We start from the raw sequence: 21481 nt of genomic DNA, 5'->3' as shown, positions 1-21481 counted from the left end.
GTGACCTGAGCAGACGTCCTGCAAAGTCTAGACTGATATAACTGATATTGTGCCCTGACCTAGACTCTAAACTTTCAGATATGACCTTTTTGGTCGAAATTGCGTAATAAATTCCACTTTCCTGGCAGTAACTGACACCTTGTAACTACCCCAGATAAAAACAATCAATCTACAGAAAAGTTGCACATAACTAAGAAGTCTAAGAAGTCGATTAGTCCACTCGTGAACTTTTGGTCTGTAGGAGTCATTAATTTTAACATGGCCTCGATGTCCTTTGATTTTTCTTGTGACAGTTCAGGTTTCTTTGATGAGATAACGGCTTTAGGCCATTCAAATAACAGTTGGCCTACGCGGGGGTGATGACATCCGCCGGAAGTTCTCCCGTGGACGAACTGATGCCCTGGTCAGGACTGCATCAGCAAATGAGTCCTTCAACTCAATTGAGTATGGATCCTTTTTGTGGTATACCAAGTTTTTGACCTTGGCACTATCGTAAAATTAAGTTTTATTGATCCTTCAATATATCTATGAAAGTGATCATCTCGCGTTTGGCCCTTTTCATATATCGCATAATTCCAAGAGGACTAAGAACATCAGACTTTCTCAGTTCTCGTTCAATCTGGCTGTGAATGTTGTCACACTCTTGTATACTGGAGTGGGCAGGTTCACAAAACTTCTGCTCGATGATAGAAATTTGCTCTTTCATCATGAAATCCTTTACAGCAAATGAATTCCTGAATTCCGGTTTTGTGCCACGCATGAGTCTGACCAAAGTATGATGTCATCTGGATTGTGTTTTTCTACTACTTTCTGAAGGATTAAAATCAGTGCACTGGCAATTTCATTGGCACCTCTTCCTGCTTGGATTTCGTTCCATACAGCACAATGCCCTTGTGAAGGTTGTAAAAGCTAAGCTTTAGTCGATAAAAGAAACTTGAAAGTTTGTGGACAACTCAACACCTTTTCCAAATCAAAACATATAACAGCTTTTGTCTTGTCCTGCCTGTCCCTGTTCCTTTCCTCCTGCGTTGCCATCTTCGATTGGAAATGAGACAGATATTCTTCCCGAAGTTCCTCATCAAATACAGTCATGTTTTTCTTTCATTCTATATATTCTTCACACCTGTCGCAGCGACCTTTCTTTGGTTTGTGAAATTCGATGTTAAGGTCCGAATTGAAAATATTTCGATACATGTGCTCTTGTCCATCAGCATCACACCTCTCACAATACAGTCTTAAATATGTGGCTGCCATGGTTAAATTTTGATCCAGATGCTCTTTTTGTGTCTTTGATCTACAGTAATGTGACTCTATCCTTGGAAATGAGTTTATGTGATGCGTGCATGTTGTCCCTCTCATGTCTCCCCCCCTTAAAGGTACGTCAGTAGCATGGTTGTATTTCTTCTCATGGAAATAGGAAACTCGCCTTTCCGATATGCCTAGAGTAAGTCAGGTAGAATTCTTTGCACACTCTGACTCTTTCACTTCCTATAAACACGTAATATGCATAGAAAAACTTCTGTTGCCTCTCCTTTTTTTTTCCACGGGTTCGACTTCTTCTCTACCGACCTTTCCACTATATCCCAGAGTGGCATTTGGTGGACCTACAAAATCACTTAAGTTTCAACAGGTGGATGTGGAATCTCAAAATCTGCATCATCAGTATCAGGGGTGTATTTGCTCATCTGATGCAGAATCAGAAATTGATTCTTCTGTTTCACTTGAATCATTGAGACTTTGGAATGCAGTTAAATCAGAAGATCAACATCAGTGGTAAATGAAACTGTTGCCTCCTTAGGGGAATCAAAGTCAATTACTTGGCTCCATCTCAACATCGTCATCAGTGTTTGTGATTAAGGCGTCACCTGAAAACCAGAGTGTCCTAAGTCCTCAAAACTCAGTTTCGAGATATTGCCATTTGAACATTGTCATATCGATATCTAGTTTATTACTTATATTTTGCTATTGATTATAAAAAGAACTATTGTCTGGTTTTAAAAAGTAACTTATAATATGTTTAATTTTCAGTGATAACTAATAAAATATCAGAAAGAGCCGATTTTTGTTTTGACATGGGACAATTTCAGTCAAGAAATAAGTGAAATTTTCATAATCATAATGTTTCATCTCAATGTGACTCTATTTTATGCGTTTAAATCATTATGAGTTAGGACAGTCTGGTACAAAAAGCGAAGAAATATGTGGAAATTGACTGTAGTTTTTCGTTGAAAACAAAAGCAACCAATATCATGTAACATTTTATTTAAAAAGAAACGTTTATCAACATTCAACAACCAAAAGAAAACGAAGTTCACGATCCTGGTTGTAACTGACACTTTGCTTTGTCCTAATTTTAAGGACAGATATGATAGCAACCTAAAACTCTTTGCAGCCCTTGAGTGTGCCTGTCACGGAATGTGTATGATGTTGCAGAAATATATTTTGTCCATAGCAACATAATTCTCGTAGCAAAACAAACTCGTAAGAGCATCATAAATGAACACTTCAACAGTTCCAGGAACAATTTCAAAACATGAATTCCTCATATCATCAATACAGAAAGATCACTTAGTCTTAAACAATACAACCATAACTAAATAAATTTCACTTTCCTGGTAGTAACTGACACCTTGTAACTGCCCCAGAGCAAAACAATCAATCTACAAGTAATATTAAGTCCAAACACCTTTCTGATCATCAGTTCATGAAACAATTTTAAGGACAATAGACTATTAACTGAAAGTTTAGTGTCCAGGTCTGGGCACAATATCAGTTTTATAACTTAAGATTATTCCCATAACATTTCACAATAGACCATCAAGTTGCACATAACTAAGAAGTCTAAGAAGTCGATTAGTCCACTCGTGAACTTTTGGTCTGTAGGAGTCATTAATTTTAACATGGCCTCGATGTCCTTTGATTTTTCTTGTGACAGTTCAGGTTTCTTTGATGAGATAACGGCTTTAGGCCATTCAAATAACAGTTGGCCTACGCGGGGGTGATGACATCCGCCGGAAGTTCTCCCGTGGACGAACTGATGCCCTGGTCAGGACTGCATCAGCAAATGAGTCCTTCAACTCAATTGAGTATGGATCCTTTTTGTGGTATACCAAGTTTTTGACCTTGGCACTATCGTAAAATTAAGTTTTATTGATCCTTCAATATATCTATGAAAGTGATCATCTCGCGTTTGGCCCTTTTCATATATCGCATAATTCCAAGAGGACTAAGAACATCAGACTTTCTCAGTTCTCGTTCAATCTGGCTGTGAATGTTGTCACACTCTTGTATACTGGAGTGGGCAGGTTCACAAAACTTCTGCTCGATGATAGAAATTTGCTCTTTCATCATGAAATCCTTTACAGCAAATGAATTCCTGAATTCCGGTTTTGTGCCACGCATGAGTCTGACCAAAGTATGATGTCATCTGGATTGTGTTTTTCTACTACTTTCTGAAGGATTAAAATCAGTGCACTGGCAATTTCATTGGCACCTCTTCCTGCTTGGATTTCGTTCCATACAGCACAATGCCCTTGTGAAGGTTGTAAAAGCTAAGCTTTAGTCGATAAAAGAAACTTGAAAGTTTGTGGACAACTCAACACCTTTTCCAAATCAAAACATATAACAGCTTTTGTCTTGTCCTGCCTGTCCCTGTTCCTTTCCTCCTGCGTTGCCATCTTCGATTGGAAATGAGACAGATATTCTTCCCGAAGTTCCTCATCAAATACAGTCATGTTTTTCTTTCATTCTATATATTCTTCACACCTGTCGCAGCGACCTTTCTTTGGTTTGTGAAATTCGATGTTAAGGTCCGAATTGAAAATATTTCGATACATGTGCTCTTGTCCATCAGCATCACACCTCTCACAATACAGTCTTAAATATGTGGCTGCCATGGTTAAATTTTGATCCAGATGCTCTTTTTGTGTCTTTGATCTACAGTAATGTGACTCTATCCTTGGAAATGAGTTTATGTGATGCGTGCATGTTGTCCCTCTCATGTCTCCCCCCCTTAAAGGTACGTCAGTAGCATGGTTGTATTTCTTCTCATGGAAATAGGAAACTCGCCTTTCCGATATGCCTAGAGTAAGTCAGGTAGAATTCTTTGCACACTCTGACTCTTTCACTTCCTATAAACACGTAATATGCATAGAAAAACTTCTGTTGCCTCTCCTTTTTTTTCCACGGGTTCGACTTCTTCTCTACCGACCTTTCCACTATATCCCAGAGTGGCATTTGGTGGACCTACAAAATCACTTAAGTTTCAACAGGTGGATGTGGAATCTCAAAATCTGCATCATCAGTATCAGGGGTGTATTTGCTCATCTGATGCAGAATCAGAAATTGATTCTTCTGTTTCACTTGAATCATTGAGACTTTGGAATGCAGTTAAATCAGAAGATCAACATCAGTGGTAAATGAAACTGTTGCCTCCTTAGGGGAATCAAAGTCAATTACTTGGCTCCATCTCAACATCGTCATCAGTGTTTGTGATTAAGGCGTCACCAGAAAACCAGAGTGTCCTAAGTCCTCAAAACTCAGTTTCGAGATATTGCCATTTGAACATTGTCATATCGATATCTAGTTTATTACTTATATTTTGCTATTGATTATAAAAAGAACTATTGTCTGGTTTTAAAAAGTAACTTATAATATGTTTAATTTTCAGTGATAACTAATAAAATATCAGAAAGAGCCGATTTTTGTTTTGACATGGGACAATTTCAGTCAAGAAATAAGTGAAATTTTCATAATCATAATGTTTCATCTCAATGTGACTCTATTTTATGCGTTTAAATCATTATGAGTTAGGACAGTCTGGTACAAAAAGCGAAGAAATATGTGGAAATTGACTGTAGTTTTTCGTTGAAAACAAAAGCAACCAATATCATGTAACATTTTATTTAAAAAGAAACGTTTATCAACATTCAACAACCAAAAGAAAACGAAGTTCACGATCCTGGTTGTAACTGACACTTTGCTTTGTCCTAATTTTAAGGACAGATATGATAGCAACCTAAAACTCTTTGCAGCCCTTGAGTGTGCCTGTCACGGAATGTGTATGATGTTGCAGAAATATATTTTGTCCATAGCAACATAATTCTCGTAGCAAAACAAACTCGTAAGAGCATCATAAATGAACACTTCAACAGTTCCAGGAACAATTTCAAAACATGAATTCCTCATATCATCAATACAGAAAGATCACTTAGTCTTAAACAATACAACCATAACTAAATAAATTTCACTTTCCTGGTAGTAACTGACACCTTGTAACTGCCCCAGAGCAAAACAATCAATCTACAAGTAATATTAAGTCCAAACACCTTTCTGATCATCAGTTCATGAAACAATTTTAAGGACAATAGACTATTAACTGAAAGTTTAGTGTCCAGGTCTGGGCACAATATCAGTTTTATAACTTAAGATTATTCCCATAACATTTCACAATAGACCATCAAGTTGCACAAAACTAAGAAGTCTAAGAAGTCGATTAGTCCACTCGTGAACTTTTGGTCTGTAGGAGTCATTAATTTTAACATGGCCTCGATGTCCTTTGATTTTTCTTGTGACAGTTCAGGTTTCTTTGATGAGATAACGGCTTTAGGCCATTCAAATAACAGTTGGCCTACGCGGGGGTGATGACATCCGCCGGAAGTTCTCCCGTGGACGAACTGATGCCCTGGTCAGGACTGCATCAGCAAATGAGTCCTTCAACTCAATTGAGTATGGATCCTTTTTGTGGTATACCAAGTTTTTGACCCTTGGCACTATCGTAAAATTAAGTTTTATTGATCCTTCAATATATCTATGAAAGTGATCATCTCGCGTTTGGCCCTTTTCATATATCGCATAATTCCAAGAGGACTAAGAACATCAGACTTTCTCAGTTCTCGTTCAATCTGGCTGTGAATGTTGTCACACTCTTGTATACTGGAGTGGGCAGGTTCACAAAACTTCTGCTCGATGATAGAAATTTGCTCTTTCATCATGAAATCCTTTACAGCAAATGAATTCCTGAATTCCGGTTTTGTGCCACGCATGAGTCTGACCAAAGTATGATGTCATCTGGATTGTGTTTTTCTACTACTTTCTGAAGGATTAAAATCAGTGCACTGGCAATTTCATTGGCACCTCTTCCTGCTTGGATTTCGTTCCATACAGCACAATGCCCTTGTGAAGGTTGTAAAAGCTAAGCTTTAGTCGATAAAAGAAACTTGAAAGTTTGTGGACAACTCAACACCTTTTCCAAATCAAAACATATAACAGCTTTTGTCTTGTCCTGCCTGTCCCTGTTCCTTTCCTCCTGCGTTGCCATCTTCGATTGGAAATGAGACAGATATTCTTCCCGAAGTTCCTCATCAAATACAGTCATGTTTTTCTTTCATTCTATATATTCTTCACACCTGTCGCAGCGACCTTTCTTTGGTTTGTGAAATTCGATGTTAAGGTCCGAATTGAAAATATTTCGATACATGTGCTCTTGTCCATCAGCATCACACCTCTCACAATACAGTCTTAAATATGTGGCTGCCATGGTTAAATTTTGATCCAGATGCTCTTTTTGTGTCTTTGATCTACAGTAATGTGACTCTATCCTTGGAAATGAGTTTATGTGATGCGTGCATGTTGTCCCTCTCATGTCTCCCCCCCTTAAAGGTACGTCAGTAGCATGGTTGTATTTCTTCTCATGGAAATAGGAAACTCGCCTTTCCGATATGCCTAGAGTAAGTCAGGTAGAATTCTTTGCACACTCTGACTCTTTCACTTCCTATAAACACGTAATATGCATAGAAAAACTTCTGTTGCCTCTCCTTTTTTTTTCCACGGGTTCGACTTCTTCTCTACCGACCTTTCCACTATATCCCAGAGTGGCATTTGGTGGACCTACAAAATCACTTAAGTTTCAACAGGTGGATGTGGAATCTCAAAATCTGCATCATCAGTATCAGGGGTGTATTTGCTCATCTGATGCAGAATCAGAAATTGATTCTTCTGTTTCACTTGAATCATTGAGACTTTGGAATGCAGTTAAATCAGAAGATCAACATCAGTGGTAAATGAAACTGTTGCCTCCTTAGGGGAATCAAAGTCAATTACTTGGCTCCATCTCAACATCGTCATCAGTGTTTGTGATTAAGGCGTCACCTGAAAACCAGAGTGTCCTAAGTCCTCAAAACTCAGTTTCGAGATATTGCCATTTGAACATTGTCATATCGATATCTAGTTTATTACTTATATTTTGCTATTGATTATAAAAAGAACTATTGTCTGGTTTTAAAAAGTAACTTATAATATGTTTAATTTTCAGTGATAACTAATAAAATATCAGAAAGAGCCGATTTTTGTTTTGACATGGGACAATTTCAGTCAAGAAATAAGTGAAATTTTCATAATCATAATGTTTCATCTCAATGTGACTCTATTTTATGCGTTTAAATCATTATGAGTTAGGACAGTCTGGTACAAAAAGCGAAGAAATATGTGGAAATTGACTGTAGTTTTTCGTTGAAAACAAAAGCAACCAATATCATGTAACATTTTATTTAAAAAGAAACGTTTATCAACATTCAACAACCAAAAGAAAACGAAGTTCACGATCCTGGTTGTAACTGACACTTTGCTTTGTCCTAATTTTAAGGACAGATATGATAGCAACCTAAAACTCTTTGCAGCCCTTGAGTGTGCCTGTCACGGAATGTGTATGATGTTGCAGAAATATATTTTGTCCATAGCAACATAATTCTCGTAGCAAAACAAACTCGTAAGAGCATCATAAATGAACACTTCAACAGTTCCAGGAACAATTTCAAAACATGAATTCCTCATATCATCAATACAGAAAGATCACTTAGTCTTAAACAATACAACCATAACTAAATAAATTTCACTTTCCTGGTAGTAACTGACACCTTGTAACTGCCCCAGAGCAAAACAATCAATCTACAAGTCCAAACACCTTTCTGATCATCAGTTCATGAAACAATTTTAAGGACAATAGACTATTAACTGAAAGTTTAGTGTCCAGGTCTGGGCACAATATCAGTTTTATAACTTAAGATTATTCCCATAACATTTCACAATAGACCATCAAGTTGCACATAACTAAGAAGTCTAAGAAGTCGATTAGTCCACTCGTGAACTTTTGGTCTGTAGGAGTCATTAATTTTAACATGGCCTCGATGTCCTTTGATTTTTCTTGTGACAGTTCAGGTTTCTTTGATGAGATAACGGCTTTAGGCCATTCAAATAACAGTTGGCCTACGCGGGGGTGATGACATCCGCCGGAAGTTCTCCCGTGGACGAACTGATGCCCTGGTCAGGACTGCATCAGCAAATGAGTCCTTCAACTCAATTGAGTATGGATCCTTTTTGTGGTATACCAAGTTTTTGACCTTGGCACTATCGTAAAATTAAGTTTTATTGATCCTTCAATATATCTATGAAAGTGATCATCTCGCGTTTGGCCCTTTTCATATATCGCATAATTCCAAGAGGACTAAGAACATCAGACTTTCTCAGTTCTCGTTCAATCTGGCTGTGAATGTTGTCACACTCTTGTATACTGGAGTGGGCAGGTTCACAAAACTTCTGCTCGATGATAGAAATTTGCTCTTTCATCATGAAATCCTTTACAGCAAATGAATTCCTGAATTCCGGTTTTGTGCCACGCATGAGTCTGACCAAAGTATGATGTCATCTGGATTGTGTTTTTCTACTACTTTCTGAAGGATTAAAATCAGTGCACTGGCAATTTCATTGGCACCTCTTCCTGCTTGGATTTCGTTCCATACAGCACAATGCCCTTGTGAAGGTTGTAAAAGCTAAGCTTTAGTCGATAAAAGAAACTTGAAAGTTTGTGGACAACTCAACACCTTTTCCAAATCAAAACATATAACAGCTTTTGTCTTGTCCTGCCTGTCCCTGTTCCTTTCCTCCTGCGTTGCCATCTTCGATTGGAAATGAGACAGATATTCTTCCCGAAGTTCCTCATCAAATACAGTCATGTTTTTCTTTCATTCTATATATTCTTCACACCTGTCGCAGCGACCTTTCTTTGGTTTGTGAAATTCGATGTTAAGGTCCGAATTGAAAATATTTCGATACATGTGCTCTTGTCCATCAGCATCACACCTCTCACAATACAGTCTTAAATATGTGGCTGCCATGGTTAAATTTTGATCCAGATGCTCTTTTTGTGTCTTTGATCTACAGTAATGTGACTCTATCCTTGGAAATGAGTTTATGTGATGCGTGCATGTTGTCCCTCTCATGTCTCCCCCCCTTAAAGGTACGTCAGTAGCATGGTTGTATTTCTTCTCATGGAAATAGGAAACTCGCCTTTCCGATATGCCTAGAGTAAGTCAGGTAGAATTCTTTGCACACTCTGACTCTTTCACTTCCTATAAACACGTAATATGCATAGAAAAACTTCTGTTGCCTCTCCTTTTTTTTTCCACGGGTTCGACTTCTTCTCTACCGACCTTTCCACTATATCCCAGAGTGGCATTTGGTGGACCTACAAAATCACTTAAGTTTCAACAGGTGGATGTGGAATCTCAAAATCTGCATCATCAGTATCAGGGGTGTATTTGCTCATCTGATGCAGAATCAGAAATTGATTCTTCTGTTTCACTTGAATCATTGAGACTTTGGAATGCAGTTAAATCAGAAGATCAACATCAGTGGTAAATGAAACTGTTGCCTCCTTAGGGGAATCAAAGTCAATTACTTGGCTCCATCTCAACATCGTCATCAGTGTTTGTGATTAAGGCGTCACCTGAAAACCAGAGTGTCCTAAGTCCTCAAAACTCAGTTTCGAGATATTGCCATTTGAACATTGTCATATCGATATCTAGTTTATTACTTATATTTTGCTATTGATTATAAAAAGAACTATTGTCTGGTTTTAAAAAGTAACTTATAATATGTTTAATTTTCAGTGATAACTAATAAAATATCAGAAAGAGCCGATTTTTGTTTTGACATGGGACAATTTCAGTCAAGAAATAAGTGAAATTTTCATAATCATAATGTTTCATCTCAATGTGACTCTATTTTATGCGTTTAAATCATTATGAGTTAGGACAGTCTGGTACAAAAAGCGAAGAAATATGTGGAAATTGACTGTAGTTTTTCGTTGAAAACAAAAGCAACCAATATCATGTAACATTTTATTTAAAAAGAAACGTTTATCAACATTCAACAACCAAAAGAAAACGAAGTTCACGATCCTGGTTGTAACTGACACTTTGCTTTGTCCTAATTTTAAGGACAGATATGATAGCAACCTAAAACTCTTTGCAGCCCTTGAGTGTGCCTGTCACGGAATGTGTATGATGTTGCAGAAATATATTTTGTCCATAGCAACATAATTCTATCAGTTTTATAACTTAAGATTATTCCCATAACATTTCACAATAGACCATCAAGTTGCACAAAACTAAGAAGTCTAAGAAGTCGATTAGTCCACTCGTGAACTTTTGGTCTGTAGGAGTCATTAATTTTAACATGGCCTCGATGTCCTTTGATTTTTCTTGTGACAGTTCAGGTTTCTTTGATGAGATAACGGCTTTAGGCCATTCAAATAACAGTTGGCCTACGCGGGGGTGATGACATCCGCCGGAAGTTCTCCCGTGGACGAACTGATGCCCTGGTCAGGACTGCATCAGCAAATGAGTCCTTCAACTCAATTGAGTATGGATCCTTTTTGTGGTATACCAAGTTTTTGACCCTTGGCACTATCGTAAAATTAAGTTTTATTGATCCTTCAATATATCTATGAAAGTGATCATCTCGCGTTTGGCCCTTTTCATATATCGCATAATTCCAAGAGGACTAAGAACATCAGACTTTCTCAGTTCTCGTTCAATCTGGCTGTGAATGTTGTCACACTCTTGTATACTGGAGTGGGCAGGTTCACAAAACTTCTGCTCGATGATAGAAATTTGCTCTTTCATCATGAAATCCTTTACAGCAAATGAATTCCTGAATTCCGGTTTTGTGCCACGCATGAGTCTGACCAAAGTATGATGTCATCTGGATTGTGTTTTTCTACTACTTTCTGAAGGATTAAAATCAGTGCACTGGCAATTTCATTGGCACCTCTTCCTGCTTGGATTTCGTTCCATACAGCACAATGCCCTTGTGAAGGTTGTAAAAGCTAAGCTTTAGTCGATAAAAGAAACTTGAAAGTTTGTGGACAACTCAACACCTTTTCCAAATCAAAACATATAACAGCTTTTGTCTTGTCCTGCCTGTCCCTGTTCCTTTCCTCCTGCGTTGCCATCTTCGATTGGAAATGAGACAGATATTCTTCCCGAAGTTCCTCATCAAATACAGTCATGTTTTTCTTTCATTCTATATATTCTTCACACCTGTCGCAGCGACCTTTCTTTGGTTTGTGAAATTCGATGTTAAGGTCCGAATTGAAAATATTTCGATACATGTGCTCTTGTCCATCAGCATCACACCTCTCACAATACAGTCTTAAATATGTGGCTGCCATGGTTAAATTTTGATCCAGATGCTCTTTTTGTGTCTTTGATCTACAGTAATGTGACTCTATCCTTGGAAATGAGTTTATGTGATGCGTGCATGTTGTCCCTCTCATGTCTCCCCCCCTTAAAGGTACGTCAGTAGCATGGTTGTATTTCTTCTCATGGAAATAGGAAACTCGCCTTTCCGATATGCCTAGAGTAAGTCAGGTAGAATTCTTTGCACACTCTGACTCTTTCACTTCCTATAAACACGTAATATGCATAGAAAAACTTCTGTTGCCTCTCCTTTTTTTTTCCACGGGTTCGACTTCTTCTCTACCGACCTTTCCACTATATCCCAGAGTGGCATTTGGTGGACCTACAAAATCACTTAAGTTTCAACAGGTGGATGTGGAATCTCAAAATCTGCATCATCAGTATCAGGGGTGTATTTGCTCATCTGATGCAGAATCAGAAATTGATTCTTCTGTTTCACTTGAATCATTGAGACTTTGGAATGCAGTTAAATCAGAAGATCAACATCAGTGGTAAATGAAACTGTTGCCTCCTTAGGGGAATCAAAGTCAATTACTTGGCTCCATCTCAACATCGTCATCAGTGTTTGTGATTAAGGCGTCACCTGAAAACCAGAGTGTCCTAAGTCCTCAAAACTCAGTTTCGAGATATTGCCATTTGAACATTGTCATATCGATATCTAGTTTATTACTTATATTTTGCTATTGATTATAAAAAGAACTATTGTCTGGTTTTAAAAAGTAACTTATAATATGTTTAATTTTCAGTGATAACTAATAAAATATCAGAAAGAGCCGATTTTTGTTTTGACATGGGACAATTTCAGTCAAGAAATAAGTGAAATTTTCATAATCATAATGTTTCATCTCAATGTGACTCTATTTTATGCGTTTAAATCATTATGAGTTAGGACAGTCTGGTACAAAAAGCGAAGAAATATGTGGAAATTGACTGTAGTTTTTCGTTGAAAACAAAAGCAACCAATATCATGTAACATTTTATTTAAAAAGAAACGTTTATCAACATTCAACAACCAAAAGAAAACGAAGTTCACGATCCTGGTTGTAACTGACACTTTGCTTTGTCCTAATTTTAAGGACAGATATGATAGCAACCTAAAACTCTTTGCAGCCCTTGAGTGTGCCTGTCACGGAATGTGTATGATGTTGCAGAAATATATTTTGTCCATAGCAACATAATTCTCGTAGCAAAACAAACTCGTAAGAGCATCATAAATGAACACTTCAACAGTTCCAGGAACAATTTCAAAACATGAATTCCTCATATCATCAATACAGAAAGATCACTTAGTCTTAAACAATACAACCATAACTAAATAAATTTCACTTTCCTGGTAGTAACTGACACCTTGTAACTGCCCCAGAGCAAAACAATCAATCTACAAGTCCAAACACCTTTCTGATCATCAGTTCATGAAACAATTTTAAGGACAATAGACTATTAACTGAAAGTTTAGTGTCCAGGTCTGGGCACAATATCAGTTTTATAACTTAAGATTATTCCCATAACATTTCACAATAGACCATCAAGTTGCACATAACTAAGAAGTCTAAGAAGTCGATTAGTCCACTCGTGAACTTTTGGTCTGTAGGAGTCATTAATTTTAACATGGCCTCGATGTCCTTTGATTTTTCTTGTGACAGTTCAGGTTTCTTTGATGAGATAACGGCTTTAGGCCATTCAAATAACAGTTGGCCTACGCGGGGGTGATGACATCCGCCGGAAGTTCTCCCGTGGACGAACTGATGCCCTGGTCAGGACTGCATCAGCAAATGAGTCCTTCAACTCAATTGAGTATGGATCCTTTTTGTGGTATACCAAGTTTTTGACCTTGGCACTATCGTAAAATTAAGTTTTATTGATCCTTCAATATATCTATGAAAGTGATCATCTCGCGTTTGGCCCTTTTCATATATCGCATAATTCCAAGAGGACTAAGAACATCAGACTTTCTCAGTTCTCGTTCAATCTGGCTGTGAATGTTGTCACACTCTTGTATACTGGAGTGGGCAGGTTCACAAAACTTCTGCTCGATGATAGAAATTTGCTCTTTCATCATGAAATCCTTTACAGCAAATGAATTCCTGAATTCCGGTTTTGTGCCACGCATGAGTCTGACCAAAGTATGATGTCATCTGGATTGTGTTTTTCTACTACTTTCTGAAGGATTAAAATCAGTGCACTGGCAATTTCATTGGCACCTCTTCCTGCTTGGATTTCGTTCCATACAGCACAATGCCCTTGTGAAGGTTGTAAAAGCTAAGCTTTAGTCGATAAAAGAAACTTGAAAGTTTGTGGACAACTCAACACCTTTTCCAAATCAAAACATATAACAGCTTTTGTCTTGTCCTGCCTGTCCCTGTTCCTTTCCTCCTGCGTTGCCATCTTCGATTGGAAATGAGACAGATATTCTTCCCGAAGTTCCTCATCAAATACAGTCATGTTTTTCTTTCATTCTATATATTCTTCACACCTGTCGCAGCGACCTTTCTTTGGTTTGTGAAATTCGATGTTAAGGTCCGAATTGAAAATATTTCGATACATGTGCTCTTGTCCATCAGCATCACACCTCTCACAATACAGTCTTAAATATGTGGCTGCCATGGTTAAATTTTGATCCAGATGCTCTTTTTGTGTCTTTGATCTACAGTAATGTGACTCTATCCTTGGAAATGAGTTTATGTGATGCGTGCATGTTGTCCCTCTCATGTCTCCCCCCCTTAAAGGTACGTCAGTAGCATGGTTGTATTTCTTCTCATGGAAATAGGAAACTCGCCTTTCCGATATGCCTAGAGTAAGTCAGGTAGAATTCTTTGCACACTCTGACTCTTTCACTTCCTATAAACACGTAATATGCATAGAAAAACTTCTGTTGCCTCTCCTTTTTTTTTCCACGGGTTCGACTTCTTCTCTACCGACCTTTCCACTATATCCCAGAGTGGCATTTGGTGGACCTACAAAATCACTTAAGTTTCAACAGGTGGATGTGGAATCTCAAAATCTGCATCATCAGTATCAGGGGTGTATTTGCTCATCTGATGCAGAATCAGAAATTGATTCTTCTGTTTCACTTGAATCATTGAGACTTTGGAATGCAGTTAAATCAGAAGATCAACATCAGTGGTAAATGAAACTGTTGCCTCCTTAGGGGAATCAAAGTCAATTACTTGGCTCCATCTCAACATCGTCATCAGTGTTTGTGATTAAGGCGTCACCTGAAAACCAGAGTGTCCTAAGTCCTCAAAACTCAGTTTCGAGATATTGCCATTTGAACATTGTCATATCGATATCTAGTTTATTACTTATATTTTGCTATTGATTATAAAAAGAACTATTGTCTGGTTTTAAAAAGTAACTTATAATATGTTTAATTTTCAGTGATAACTAATAAAATATCAGAAAGAGCCGATTTTTGTTTTGACATGGGACAATTTCAGTCAAGAAATAAGTGAAATTTTCATAATCATAATGTTTCATCTCAATGTGACTCTATTTTATGCGTTTAAATCATTATGAGTTAGGACAGTCTGGTACAAAAAGCGAAGAAATATGTGGAAATTGACTGTAGTTTTTCGTTGAAAACAAAAGCAACCAATATCATGTAACATTTTATTTAAAAAGAAACGTTTATCAACATTCAACAACCAAAAGAAAACGAAGTTCACGATCCTGGTTGTAACTGACACTTTGCTTTGTCCTAATTTTAAGGACAGATATGATAGCAACCTAAAACTCTTTGCAGCCCTTGAGTGTGCCTGTCACGGAATGTGTATGATGTTGCAGAAATATATTTTGTCCATAGCAACATAATTCTCGTAGCAAAACAAACTCGTAAGAGCATCATAAATGAACACTTCAACAGTTCCAGGAACAATTTCAAAACATGAATTCCTCATATCATCAATACAGAAAGATCACTTAGTCTTAAACAATACAACCATAACTAAATAAATTTCACTTTCCTGGTAGTAACTGACACCTTGTAACTGCCCCAGAGCAAAACAATCAATCTACAAGTAATATTAAGTCCAAACACCTTTCTGATCATCAGTTCATGAAACAATTTTAAGGACAATAGACTATTAACTGAAAGTTTAGTGTCCAGGTCTGGGCACAATATCAGTTTTATAACTTAAGATTATTCCCATAACATTTCACAATAGACCATCAAGTTGCACATAACTAAGAAGTCTAAGAAGTCGATTAGTCCACTCGTGAACTTTTGGTCTGTAGGAGTCATTAATTTTAACATGGCCTCGATGTCCTTTGATTTTTCTTGTGACAGTTCAGGTTTCTTTGATGAGATAACGGCTTTAGGCCATTCAAATAACAGTTGGCCTACGCGGGGGTGATGACATCCGCCGGAAGTTCTCCCGTGGACGAACTGATGCCCTGGTCAGGACTGCATCAGCAAATGAGTCCTTCAACTCAATTGAGTATGGATCCTTTTTGTGGTATACCAAGTTTTTGACCTTGGCACTATCGTAAAATTAAGTTTTATTGATCCTTCAATATATCTATGAAAGTGATCATCTCGCGTTTGGCCCTTTTCATATATCGCATAATTCCAAGAGGACTAAGAACATCAGACTTTCTCAGTTCTCGTTCAATCTGGCTGTGAATGTTGTCACACTCTTGTATACTGGAGTGGGCAGGTTCACAAAACTTCTGCTCGATGATAGAAATTTGCTCTTTCATCATGAAATCCTTTACAGCAAATGAATTCCTGAATTCCGGTTTTGTGCCACGCATGAGTCTGACCAAAGTATGATGTCATCTGGATTGTGTTTTTCTACTACTTTCTGAAGGATTAAAATCAGTGCACTGGCAATTTCATTGGCACCTCTTCCTGCTTGGATTTCGTTCCATACAGCACAATGCCCTTGTGAAGGTTGTAAAAGCTAAGCTTTAGTCGATAAAAGAAACTTGAAAGTTTGTGGACAACTCAACACCTTTTCCAAATCAAAACATATAACAGCTTTTGTCTTGTCCTGCCTGTCCCTGTTCCTTTCCTCCTGCGTTGCCATCTTCGATTGGAAATGAGACAGATATTCTTCCCGAAGTTCCTCATCAAATACAGTCATGTTTTTCTTTCATTCTATATATTCTTCACACCTGTCGCAGCGACCTTTCTTTGGTTTGTGAAATTCGATGTTAAGGTCCGAATTGAAAATATTTCGATACATGTGCTCTTGTCCATCAGCATCACACCTCTCACAATACAGTCTTAAATATGTGGCTGCCATGGTTAAATTTTGATCCAGATGCTCTTTTTGTGTCTTTGATCTACAGTAATGTGACTCTATCCTTGGAAATGAGTTTATGTGATGCGTGCATGTTGTCCCTCTCATGTCTCCCCCCCTTAAAGGTACGTCAGTAGCATGGTTGTATTTCTTCTCATGGAAATAGGAAACTCGCCTTTCCGATATGCCTAGAGTAAGTCAGGTAGAATTCTTTGCACACTCTGACTCTTTCACTTCCTATAAACACGTAATATGCATAGAAAAACTTCTGTTGCCTCTCCTTTTTTTTTCCACGGGTTCGACTTCTTCTCTACCGACCTTTCCACTATATCCCAGAGTGGCATTTGGTGGACCTACAAAATCACTTAAGTTTCAACAGGTGGATGTGGAATCTCAAAATCTGCATCATCAGTATCAGGGGTGTATTTGCTCATCTGATGCAGAATCAGAAATTGATTCTTCTGTTTCACTTGAATCATTGAGACTTTGGAATGCAGTTAAATCAGAAGATCAACATCAGTGGTAAATGAAACTGTTGCCTCCTTAGGGGAATCAAAGTCAATTACTTGGCTCCATCTCAACATCGTCATCAGTGTTTGTGATTAAGGCGTCACCAGAAAACCAGAGTGTCCTAAGTCCTCAAAACTCAGTTTCGAGATATTGCCATTTGAACATTGTCATATCGATATCTAGTTTATTACTTATATTTTGCTATTGATTATAAAAAGAACTATTGTCTGGTTTTAAAAAGTAACTTATAATATGTTTAATTTTCAGTGATAACTAATAAAATATCAGAAAGAGCCGATTTTTGTTTTGACATGGGACAATTTCAGTCAAGAAATAAGTGAAATTTTCATAATCATAATGTTTCATCTCAATGTGACTCTATTTTATGCGTTTAAATCATTATGAGTTAGGACAGTCTGGTACAAAAAGCGAAGAAATATGTGGAAATTGACTGTAGTTTTTCGTTGAAAACAAAAGCAACCAATATCATGTAACATTTTATTTAAAAAGAAACGTTTATCAACATTCAACAACCAAAAGAAAACGAAGTTCACGATCCTGGTTGTAACTGACACTTTGCTTTGTCCTAATTTTAAGGACAGATATGATAGCAACCTAAAACTCTTTGCAGCCCTTGAGTGTGCCTGTCACGGAATGTGTATGATGTTGCAGAAATATATTTTGTCCATAGCAACATAATTCTCGTAGCAAAACAAACTCGTAAGAGCATCATAAATGAACACTTCAACAGTTCCAGGAACAATTTCAAAACATGAATTCCTCATATCATCAATACAGAAAGATCACTTAGTCTTAAACAATACAACCATAACTAAATAAATTTCACTTTCCTGGTAGTAACTGACACCTTGTAACTGCCCCAGAGCAAAACAATCAATCTACAAGTAATATTAAGTCCAAACACCTTTCTGATCATCAGTTCATGAAACAATTTTAAGGACAATAGACTATTAACTGAAAGTTTAGTGTCCAGGTCTGGGCACAATATCAGTTTTATAACTTAAGATTATTCCCATAACATTTCACAATAGACCATCAAGTTGCACATAACTAAGAAGTCTAAGAAGTCGATTAGTCCACTCGTGAACTTTTGGTCTGTAGGAGTCATTAATTTTAACATGGCCTCGATGTCCTTTGATTTTTCTTGTGACAGTTCAGGTTTCTTTGATGAGATAACGGCTTTAGGCCATTCAAATAACAGTTGGCCTACGCGGGGGTGATGACATCCGCCGGAAGTTCTCCCGTGGACGAACTGATGCCCTGGTCAGGACTGCATCAGCAAATGAGTCCTTCAACTCAATTGAGTATGGATCCTTTTTGTGGTATACCAAGTTTTTGACCTTGGCACTATCGTAAAATTAAGTTTTATTGATCCTTCAATATATCTATGAAAGTGATCATCTCGCGTTTGGCCCTTTTCATATATCGCATAATTCCAAGAGGACTAAGAACATCAGACTTTCTCAGTTCTCGTTCAATCTGGCTGTGAATGTTGTCACACTCTTGTATACTGGAGTGGGCAGGTTCACAAAACTTCTGCTCGATGATAGAAATTTGCTCTTTCATCATGAAATCCTTTACAGCAAATGAATTCCTGAATTCCGGTTTTGTGCCACGCATGAGTCTGACCAAAGTATGATGTCATCTGGATTGTGTTTTTCTACTACTTTCTGAAGGATTAAAATCAGTGCACTGGCAATTTCATTGGCACCTCTTCCTGCTTGGATTTCGTTCCATACAGCACAATGCCCTTGTGAAGGTTGTAAAAGCTAAGCTTTAGTCGATAAAAGAAACTTGAAAGTTTGTGGACAACTCAACACCTTTTCCAAATCAAAACATATAACAGCTTTTGTCTTGTCCTGCCTGTCCCTGTTCCTTTCCTCCTGCGTTGCCATCTTCGATTGGAAATGAGACAGATATTCTTCCCGAAGTTCCTCATCAAATACAGTCATGTTTTTCTTTCATTCTATATATTCTTCACACCTGTCGCAGCGACCTTTCTTTGGTTTGTGAAATTCGATGTTAAGGTCCGAATTGAAAATATTTCGATACATGTGCTCTTGTCCATCAGCATCACACCTCTCACAATACAGTCTTAAATATGTGGCTGCCATGGTTAAATTTTGATCCAGATGCTCTTTTTGTGTCTTTGATCTACAGTAATGTGACTCTATCCTTGGAAATGAGTTTATGTGATGCGTGCATGTTGTCCCTCTCATGTCTCCCCCCCTTAAAGGTACGTCAGTAGCATGGTTGTATTTCTTCTCATGGAAATAGGAAACTCGCCTTTCCGATATGCCTAGAGTAAGTCAGGTAGAATTCTTTGCACACTCTGACTCTTTCACTTCCTATAAACACGTAATATGCATAGAAAAACTTCTGTTGCCTCTCCTTTTTTTTTCCACGGGTTCGACTTCTTCTCTACCGACCTTTCCACTATATCCCAGAGTGGCATTTGGTGGACCTACAAAATCACTTAAGTTTCAACAGGTGGATGTGGAATCTCAAAATCTGCATCATCAGTATCAGGGGTGTATTTGCTCATCTGATGCAGAATCAGAAATTGATTCTTCTGTTTCACTTGAATCATTGAGACTTTGGAATGCAGTTAAATCAGAAGATCAACATCAGTGGTAAATGAAACTGTTGCCTCCTTAGGGGAATCAAAGTCAATTACTTGGCTCCATCTCAACATCGTCATCAGTGTTTGTGATTAAGGCGTCACCTGAAAACCAGAGTGTCCTAAGTCCTCAAAACTCAGTTTCGAGATATTGCCATTTGAACATTGTCATATCGATATCTAGTTTATTACTTATATTTTGCTATTGATTATAAAAAGAACTATTGTCTGGTTTTAAAAAGTAACTTATAATATGTTTAATTTTCAGTGATAACTAATAAAATATCAGAAAGAGCCGATTTTTGTTTTGACATGGGACAATTTCAGTCAAGAAATAAGTGAAATTTTCATAATCATAATGTTTCATCTCAATGTGACTCTATTTTATGCGTTTAAATCATTATGAGTTAGGACAGTCTGGTACAAAAAGCGAAGAAATATGTGGAAATTGACTGTAGTTTTTCGTTGAAAACAAAAGCAACCAATATCATGTAACATTTTATTTAAAAAGAAACGTTTATCAACATTCAACAACCAAAAGAAAACGAAGTTCACGATCCTGGTTGTAACTGACACTTTGCTTTGTCCTAATTTTAAGGACAGATATGATAGCAACCTAAAACTCTTTGCAGCCCTTGAGTGTGCCTGTCACGGAATGTGTATGATGTTGCAGAAATATATTTTGTCCATAGCAACATAATTCTCGTAGCAAAACAAACTCGTAAGAGCATCATAAATGAACACTTCAACAGTTCCAGGAACAATTTCAAAACATGAATTCCTCATATCATCAATACAGAAAGATCACTTAGTCTTAAACAATACAACCATAACTAAATAAATTTCACTTTCCTGGTAGTAACTGACACCTTGTAACTGCCCCAGAGCAAAACAATCAATCTACAAGTAATATTAAGTCCAAACACCTTTCTGATCATCAGTTCATGAAACAATTTTAAGGACAATAGACTATTAACTGAAAGTTTAGTGTCCAGGTCTGGGCACAATATCAGTTTTATAACTTAAGATTATTCCCATAACATTTCACAATAGACCATCAAGTTGCACATAACTAAGAAGTCTAAGAAGTCGATTAGTCCACTCGTGAACTTTTGGTCTGTAGGAGTCATTAATTTTAACATGGCCTCGATGTCCTTTGATTTTTCTTGTGACAGTTCAGGTTTCTTTGATGAGATAACGGCTTTAGGCCATTCAAATAACGGCCTACGCGGGGGTGATGACATCCGCCGGAAGTTCTCCCGTGGACGAACTGATGCCCTGGTCAGGACTGCATCAGCAAATGAGTCCTTCAACTCAATTGAGTATGGATCCTTTTTGTGGTATACCAAGTTTTTGACCTTGGCACTATCGTAAAATTAAGTTTTATTGATCCTTCAATATATCTATGAAAGTGATCATCTCGCGTTTGGCCCTTTTCATATATCGCATAATTCCAAGAGGACTAAGAACATCAGACTTTCTCAGTTCTCGTTCAATCTGGCTGTGAATGTTGTCACACTCTTGTATACTGGAGTGGGCAGGTTCACAAA

The 21481-nt window shown here is 37.5% G+C and overlaps 1 protein-coding gene across 1 annotated transcript in view; it reads right to left on the bottom strand.

Annotated features, from left to right (window-relative positions):
- Positions 1-346: 346 nt before the first annotated feature.
- Positions 347-21481, bottom strand: part of LOC139444463 (mucin-1-like) — a 145487-nt gene continuing 124352 nt past the window's right edge. Inside the window, exons 42-50 of the mRNA XM_071225427.1 lie at positions 21160-21219; positions 18522-18581; positions 15880-15939; positions 13238-13297; positions 10605-10664; positions 8267-8326; positions 5634-5693; positions 2993-3052; positions 347-410 (exon numbers count right to left, since the gene is read on the bottom strand). Of these exons, the coding sequence (XP_071081528.1) occupies positions 347-410; positions 2993-3052; positions 5634-5693; positions 8267-8326; positions 10605-10664; positions 13238-13297; positions 15880-15939; positions 18522-18581; positions 21160-21219 (544 nt within the window). The remainder of the gene's footprint in view (positions 411-2992; positions 3053-5633; positions 5694-8266; positions 8327-10604; positions 10665-13237; positions 13298-15879; positions 15940-18521; positions 18582-21159; positions 21220-21481) is intronic.

Source organism: Haliotis cracherodii, unplaced genomic scaffold (assembly GCF_022045235.1).
Source record: "Haliotis cracherodii isolate W230 unplaced genomic scaffold, xgHalCrac1.p SCAF_51, whole genome shotgun sequence".
Lineage (NCBI taxonomy): Eukaryota > Metazoa > Mollusca > Gastropoda > Lepetellida > Haliotidae > Haliotis > Haliotis cracherodii.
Note: the sequence above shows the minus strand (reverse complement) of the source record. Positions and strands in the feature narration are given on the sequence as shown.